Below are 8,757 nucleotides of genomic sequence, written 5' to 3'. Positions count from 1 at the left end.
ATCAGTGTAACCAGCCACTTTTTTGAAAAGGATATAGGCTTTCGTGTACGATTCAATGGAAATCCATAACAATTATAACATCAATATGGCGACGGGTCGCGAGACGCGTAGCAATCCAGTGCCAAAACATATCGTGGGAGAGAAGGTCCTTTGCTACGAACCCGATCCCAACAAGGCTAGAGTACTGTATGAATCAAAGGTAAACCTGTTTCGGGTGTGTGCCTCGATGTTTTGTTGATAGACTCGAAACTAAAGTTTGTTATTGTCGGGAAACAAACAATATTTAATGTGGATACGACCCTACAACCAGAGATTTGCAGGTTGCATGTCAATTTTCCGGAAGTACCTTTGATATAGTTTCAATTCAAATTTAATGGAATAATTGGAGCCTTAAAACACTGCATCACTAACTGTTTAGCGAGGACCATCTGATCTTGTTCGCGTGTAATGCAATCAACACCGCAGTCGGGACACGTTGATTGAGAGTTGAAACATTAACTACTGCCAATAAAATTCCGGTGTATTTTTTGCGCTGTCGTGTCAGAGCGGGTTTCCATCGAGTGCCAAAACCAGAGTAATTACTTTGGCCAATCAAAAAGGACGGAGACAATTCAGTAAACCAATCAAAACTCGAAGGAAATACACGTAGCCGACACAAAGCGCGGGAAAATGTGCACGCACGAGCCACAATTAGTTTTGGTTTCACTTCTGATTGGTTGACAAAATGGCACGAGAAATTTGAGCCAATCACTGAGTGACATAATGCAAAACCAAAGTAATTCACTAATTATTTTCAACACGCAATTGGAAACCGCTATATGTAAGTGTGAAACATTACAAAGCAAAACAAAACATCTTTGCAACTTGTGCGCCAAGGTATTGATGAGGAAACAGTAAGCTACTAAGGTCTCGTGGTTACTTGGGGGATACAAGGGCTGCTCTTTCATATACCGGATCCGAAACAATTAATGTCCATGAAAGAAAAGAACAAAGCAAACATAGCATTATACCTAATTAGCAAGGCCTAATTAACGGGCTTCAAAGTCAATTCCAGTGCAATTGCGGAAGTTTGCTGAGACTTCAGTGGGGCGTGGTCTAGGAGACAATGGGTTAACATACATGTAACAGGTATCAATTACAATAATTAGACATAAATTTGAGGTTCTATAAAAATAAAATTAAACACGTTTGTTAATGAAACATGTACATGTACATTATGCCATGTGCTGTCCAGGTTTTAGAAGTGGATATCACCAAAGATGACAAAGGAAAAAGGATTCCTGAATATTTCATTCATTTCAATGGTTGGAACAGAAGGTAACAAAACAGCAAATAATGTTTTTTTGTTGATATTCCTTATACATAACTGTATAGAAAAGAAATGTAAGAATCATATGGATGGCTCAGATTTTCCTGCTCCTACAGTAGTACTATCTTATAATAAGGATCTCTTTATCTTCTGTGCACTTTCATGATCCTTTCTTTTTGAAGCATTCCAGTTGAATGGCTAACAACAAGAACAATAATTATTATTGATGCATGAAATGAGAAATTAAGGAATCATATTATATTGAACTGCGGATATGAAATCAAGTGAAGCTATGATCCTTGCAGTTATGAATGCAATTTTGGCATTGAATTGCATAGAGAAGCCTGAAGAATTCAGGACTTCAACCTGCTTTGAACCTGTGACGTCACGATACTGGTACATGACTTTCTAATATAACCGAGCTATGAAGCAACTGAGTTTGGGAGCTGGTCGTTTGTGGGTTCTAATGTTCCTGTGATGAGTGAATCAACGAATGAATTAACGATATATGAAAGGAATCATATCTTACAAGTTGCCAATGAAAATGTCTTTCAAACATCTAAGAGAATAATTTTCTGCCAGCAGAAACTTTACTCTAATGCTTGCAGCCGGTCTACTGTAACTGTCGCTCACAATAATTATTTGACTTCAGTTTTCATGCAGTTTTGGAAATGCCTGTAAGGTAGAATCAACTGCTGACTATAAAATACTGATACATTGACTCCTACACGGAGGAGTGAGACTCGATATATTTTTATTCTGTCTGGCAACACCAGACGATTTTACTCATCAATTGGGAGGGGGGGTGGGGGGGGGGGGGGCTGCAGTGTAGCCATTGACTCCTACACGGAGGAGTGAGACTCGATATATTTTTATTCTGTCTGGCAACACCAGACGATTTTACTCATCATATGGGGGGCAGGGGTGGGGGGTGAAGTCAATGGGTTGATAATACTATGCATGGTTGTTGTATAACCATTTGATACCACTTTGATTTTTTTTCTCAGTTGGGATCGATGGGTTATGGAAGATCAGGTTTTGAAGGACTCTGACGGTAACAGATCTCTGATGGTTAAACTTCATGATCAAGCATTAAAGTAAGTAAATGCCCACTTTTAACTGTTTCAACCAATGATTTATTAAGTGACTGTAAGTTTTTCGCAAAGTACAGTTACCGGTAAGTTTATGCTTGCTAATTATATATGTCATTGAATGAAATAAAAATAATGTATATTTCAAGATGTGCAGGTTGTAGATGAAATGGAGAACTGATCGTTGCACATATCTGGACAATTTAAGCAATTCTCTTACAGACACCTGAATAATTCGATAGGCTTTTTGGGCTCATGTGCAAACTCCACATACAGTATGTAAGTGCGAGAATCACTTCTCCATTTTGAATAATGTTATAATCACAAGGAAAAAAGAACAACATCTGATCTTCTAAGGTAATGGTTATCCCTTCCCCTCCTACGCATGACACTTGCAGATTTTACTCTGTGTTCTGTCATAGGATTTTATTTGCCAATGGTATCAAGGGAATGAAATAGTTAAATGTCAACATGTCCCTTTATCCTTTTCCATCCAAGGGGTAACGCTTACATGCATTAATTTTTAATCTCAGACTGTGTAATGCCACATTATTGTCAGTCACAGGGCAGAAAGGGTTGAGTGGAAGTTTAAACTCTTGTTTGTAGCTAGAGGAGTTAATTCCTCTTCTCCTCTGAAAGGGCAAGAAAAAAGAAGAGGAGACTAACACAGGGTTCTGAAAGCAAAGATTCAGATGGTGCTACCAAAACGGAAAACAGATCATCCATTTCAGAAGCGGCAAGTTATTTTTTTGTAGAATTAAATTTAAAGATAGTTATTTCAAGCTCTAGCTTTCTTTTCGGCTGGATTTTCAACTGAACTTCTCCAACTTTTGTACTAGTTTCACACAGTTCGCTTTTCTTAAGGACAGTGCCTACTATTGTTATTGCGCATACGTTCTGAGCATCTCCAGATACTCGGATCTCCATCTCGCCGATGCTTAGTAATACAGGGATGTTTTTGCGGGGTTTAAAACTATCCGGAGAAAGTACCAGGTAGATCTTAGTAAGTACTCTTGGTATCCAAAAAGAAAATTGGGGGTAACCATGCATTTTAAAGCTTTTTACAAATATTATTCATGAATTATCTTTGAAAAATGCGTGGTTACCCCCAATTTTTGTTTTGCATTTCAATAACACTTGTTAAGATCTGAATTTCCTGCATAATCACACACCGGGGCAAAAATATCTTTAATTAGTAGGCACCGACGGTCCTTAAATGCAGTTAAATGTATGTTAAACAAAGTTAACAACAAAGAGCAGCAGTGGTCTGGGGTGGTGAATCATTTAAATGCAGTCAGTGGTGTTTGGCATAGGTGCATACTCATTCAGTCATTTAAATAAATATTGAACCAGCTTCTTTGTGCCATGCTTGTCCAGTTGGGCTTTTCATTATGGTTGATGTGACATGTAGGGACTCAGTCACTTGATGTGGCCTCTGATTTGGCTTGAAGTGAATCTTGATCTGACATGGACTCACTATTGACTTAGTAAACTGCTAAACTCCTAAATTCAGCTTCTTATTATAAATTATAATATTAATGACATATAATTTAAACCATTTCATAGGTTGAAAATCCTGATTTACCAAGGGTAGAGATTGAAATTCCAAGTCAACTAAAACTGAAACTTGAAGATGATTGCTATTTTATTAAACGGAAAAAGAAGGCAAGTCACAACAGATACCATAATATGATTACAGCTGTAAATGCTCTCTAATGAGAGCTGAATGCTGAATGCAAAACATTCAGACATGACTTTTTTATTCCTGTTTTGGCTACTATGTTATATTTTGATTATGGCAGCATGGTTTGGGACTATTTGAGTGAATGCCTCCAGAAATTGCAAAATTGTGCCACTTAGTAGAGCCTGATTAGATTAGTACAAAATTGCCTTTTGATACGAACTCGAACCACCTCCTAACCACCCTTAACTGGGAGAGGCTATCAATTCCACAAAAGAAACGGAAAGCCTTAAGTTAATGATGTACATGTATAAGACAATGAATGGACATGCCTCAGATTATCTTGAACGTCTTTTCGCTTAGCATTATTCTACGTAATTACAACCTGAGAAACTCTGAGGGAAAACTAGCCTTGCCAAAGCTGAGATCTCATTATTTAAAACAAAGCTTCTCCTATAGCGGGGCCACATTGTGGAATAGGTCGTACGGTGACCTCGCACAGATGGGTTACCATATTTCCTTACCAATGGTGCTCCACGCATGCACCCGGCTCCGCTAATCAAAAATTGCATGAACTTGTGAAATTTGTCATTTTGAAATATTGGTAGCCAGGATTTTTTTTTTTCAGCAAGGGATTCATAAATAATGTATAGTGGGATAATATTGGTAATAATGAATATTAAGACCTAAAATACAGAGCACCAGTATGATACTGAATAGCTTTGAAATTGTGTACTTTTAAACCACTGACCCCTGGGATTGAGATTTTACTCTATCTAATGCCATACATTTTTTAGATACTCATTGGGGGGGGGGGTGTGGGTTCAGGATTCAATGGTTTTGAAACAATCTTGCATCTTGCTTGATGCCTAATTTAATTTTACTGATCAGAACCGCTTTATGATTGAATATTTTTTATACCAGCTTGTACAACTTCCAAGATCTCCCAATGTTGCTCAAATTCTAAATGAGTACTTTCAGCATTATAAGGATTTTTACCCAGGACAGAGGTGTGTGAACTTTATGGCATTATATTCTTAACTTGTTATTATTGTGGTTTAGTTTGGTGATGATCATGCAATAGAGGAAGCTGCAATCACTCTTTCAATGTGCCAGGGACAGTTTCACGGTCTTGCGCATATCCAACCTTAAATGGCGCTAGCAGGAGTAAATTTTACGGTTTCTTACTGAACCAGATGATGTTCCTTAATCACAGAGAGTATGACTGAGGTCCAAATGTGTTTGAAGATACTGCGGGTTTATGCAACATAAAATATGAAATTTAGTATTGACCATCAAAGTTATTGTACGGGCCGAATATTTTATTATATGCACAAGTTATCTATTTGCATGCGGTAGGTTCATAACAGAAAGGAAATGATTGCAAAAGTAATTCCAATTAGTAATTCCACTTCTATGGCATTGTTTCCGTTTTCTATGTTGTTTCAATAACAATGGAATTAAATGGGCTGGCGTTTGCCCATGAGAAGACATGAAACCTTCCCATTAACAAGGCCAGATAACAACAACAGAAACCCTCACTAGATATGTGCAGAAATTAGATGCACGCAGCTGGTAATAATCGTCATGAAGCGTGCATCTAATTTCTCGTATTTCTGGATATAAGTGTCGAGAAAACATATCTGATTCAGTTGTTGTAGGGCTAGGAATCCCCTCTGGAGGAGTAATGTCCAGTAATTTAGCATTAGTATCAGTACATCTATGATTACATTTTTATATGTTTAGCTGGGTCCTGCAGAGATCATGATGAACATATCAGTGACAGTAATCAATAATGATGATGATTGTTTTCTGTGAAAATACATTGTTCGTGGTTAGTCGTACGAAGCTCGTTTCATCCCAACCAAGGGACTCATCAGAGAGACCTTTCTGCTTGGCAAACTCGTTGGGCAAACGAGCTTCGTAAGACTAACCACAAACAATGGATTTTCACAAGTAACTGTTAACTTTAAATAGTGTTGATTGTTTTCTGGTCTCACTTTCAAACAGCTCCAACTTGATCAAAGAGGTCATGGATGGTTTACGGATCTACTTTGATTTCACACTTCCAACCTTGCTTCTGTACAACTTTGAGCGAGAGCAATACAATTCCGTGATGAAACTTGCACCAGACCCAGAGGGGGTTTCCAAAGAAGCCCACCGCGCTGAGATGAATGGCAAAACACAAGTAGAAGATAAATATGGTGTTGTGAGTTCATCCACAGAAAGCTCGCCTGTTAAGCAGGAATTTGGAAATACAATTACAAGTCCAGCTGAACCAAAGGAGGAAGGTTTGTTTGTAGTGGATAAGCTTGTGTTTAATGCGATTATGGTAACGAATCCGATTCGACAAATGCGTCAAGGCGTTGGTCGACTCGTGACCGACATGCAACAATTTTGAATGACCAATAAAAACGCATAGTGTTCCCTCCCAAAGCGTTAGTCCATGAAAATCAAAATTGATAACGATAGCTGAAAGAAGTCTTCTCGATAATTTGGAGTTGGGTCGAGATTACTAGGACAACTCGTTGGCCAACGAATTGCGAACCGCTGAAATGCAAGTACTTCAAGGCCAACGCTTGAAAACAACGTGACCCTCCTTTGTACGTATCTACGTGCTCATTGCCGTGAGGTCAACACATACGGTGTAATAAAGTGCAAAGGTCTGACGGCCGGTGTGACCTTGTATTTCAGTTGGTGGAGCAACATTCTAATCTAGAGGTCTCTGGCTGGATTCCCATCCTGGGGTCAATTCAATAAAAAGGATACACATGTAATTTACAAGTCGAACCCTTGTTTTTACACGTGCACACGGCCGTGCACACAGAAGTGAGTTCAATAAACATCGTTACAAGTCGTTTTTACAAGACTCCGACTTGTAATTACAGGTGTAGCGCTACACCTGTAAAATTTGGTACGTGCACAATTCAAGGAAAGTTTTACAGGAGTCCGACTTGTATCTTGACAAACTTTCAACTTGTCAATTGCAAGTGCTAACTGCGAGTCATAAGTTACTTGTAAGTTTAACGTACGACTTGTATGAAGAGTCTTTCAAAAATTTTGATATGTTGTAGAACTTGAAGAACTATGGAGACACCGGGTTATTCTGCAACCTAGAAATTTTCAGGAAAGACGGTTGCTTTTTCGGGAGAAATATCGCCTCTCTGTCAAAGCATTCGAGTATTTATTTGCAGCAGTGGGCCAACAAATAAACCTCATGCAAATAGAACTTTCACATGTAGTCTACAAGCGTATTTAAGTTAAAGTGCAATAGTAAGGGTACAGTTGTACGTTACAATTCTATCGTGACCCGAGCTACAAGTGTGTAGAATCTTTTAGTGAATTCATGAATTTACAAGTTGGACTTTACACGTATAATTTACATGAGTAAAAACAATGCTGGATGTTTGATACATTTTCTTGTTCGGCTACTTTGATTCACGGCAGTGAGAAACTAGTGCTTTTGGAGAAGTTGGCTGCACTTCGACCCCTCCCCACTCCTGTTTCATTTTGCAAGGCGCTCTTAGTATCATTTTAAAATCCACTTCCTTTTTTCCTTCAGATTTTCAAAGTGTGTTTGCTTTAACACCTGCCTGGCAAAATTGTGAGCTCTGATTTTTATCCAAATGCTGTTTTTACTTTGAGTGTAAGTTTTGGATTCACTACTTGCACAAATCCCATAAGACACCTCTTTTGCCCCCCCCCCCCCCCCCCAAAAAAAAAAAATCTGCATAGGCATTGTTTTCGACTTCTCTTGGGACATTTTCATGTCCCAGGAGAAATTGCAAACAATGGTTATGCCAAACGTTTGGGGGGTAATAGAGGTGTATTATGGGATTTTGCAAGTAGTGAATTTCACGGTCCGCCATTACTCACGTTCAAAACTGACCGACTGGACCTCATAGGGTTGGATCTAGAGAAAGTGACGTCATTCACTCAATTGCTTAAAATTTCACCGTGTAAACGCAGTTTATTAGGTATGCAAAACACGAGTTTGAGAATCTGAAAGCTCAAAACTCCGGTGCTGCATATTAATTCAGTTGCGTTAAACGCATTGCGTTCTTAAACTATTGAGTCTTTGACGTCATTTTTTCCTCGATACAGCTCTCTCAAGATTTTAAAGTTAGTAATGGTTGACCATTAAATGGGAAGATTCCAGTTAAAATAAACAAGTATCTTTTTGAAATTAAGGCTTAAAACTTGGTTCACTTAGTGTTTAGTTAACATAAATTTGATCATAGTACCACTTTAAAGTCAAGCAAACATTGATTTGGAATCTTTTTGTTACCACTCGGAAAGTGTCCGACGGCGTCAGTAACCAGACCTAAACTATCCACACCCATTTACGCTATGTTTTCCCATAGCGTCCATTGTCTCTCGTTTTCTTGTGATTATATTGTTAAACACCTTAGAGTGGTTTGCAATTGAGTGTCGAAGGTAATTAGTGAATTACTTTGGTTTATGATTGCTTCACTCAGTGACTGGTTCAAAGTTGTCGCGCCATTTTTTCAACCAATCAGAAGTGAAACCAAAACAAATCGTGGCTCGCGTGTGCACATTTTCCCGCGCTTTGTGTCGGCTACTCAATTGAAAACTGCACTAAATTACTATCTAATTGTGAACTTCAGTGCCCGCGAATTTATGAAAAGCGAAATATTGTGGTGACTTTGCACTCG

General features: G+C 38.5%; 1 protein-coding gene across 1 annotated transcript in view; it reads left to right on the top strand.

Moving 5' to 3' along the window:
- The first annotated feature begins 11 nt into the window (after positions 1-11).
- LOC138017013 (MSL complex subunit 3-like) overlaps positions 12-8,757 on the top strand; it is a 13,068-nt gene continuing 4,322 nt past the window's right edge. The window contains exons 1-7 of the mRNA XM_068864215.1: positions 12-199; positions 1,235-1,317; positions 2,317-2,406; positions 3,040-3,136; positions 3,967-4,065; positions 5,006-5,091; positions 6,092-6,372. Of these exons, the coding sequence (XP_068720316.1) occupies positions 56-199; positions 1,235-1,317; positions 2,317-2,406; positions 3,040-3,136; positions 3,967-4,065; positions 5,006-5,091; positions 6,092-6,372 (880 nt within the window). The 5' untranslated portion in view covers positions 12-55. The remainder of the gene's footprint in view (positions 200-1,234; positions 1,318-2,316; positions 2,407-3,039; positions 3,137-3,966; positions 4,066-5,005; positions 5,092-6,091; positions 6,373-8,757) is intronic.

This window comes from Montipora capricornis, chromosome 9 (genome assembly GCF_036669925.1).
Source record: "Montipora capricornis isolate CH-2021 chromosome 9, ASM3666992v2, whole genome shotgun sequence".
NCBI lineage: Eukaryota > Metazoa > Cnidaria > Anthozoa > Scleractinia > Acroporidae > Montipora > Montipora capricornis.
Note: the sequence above shows the minus strand (reverse complement) of the source record. Positions and strands in the feature narration are given on the sequence as shown.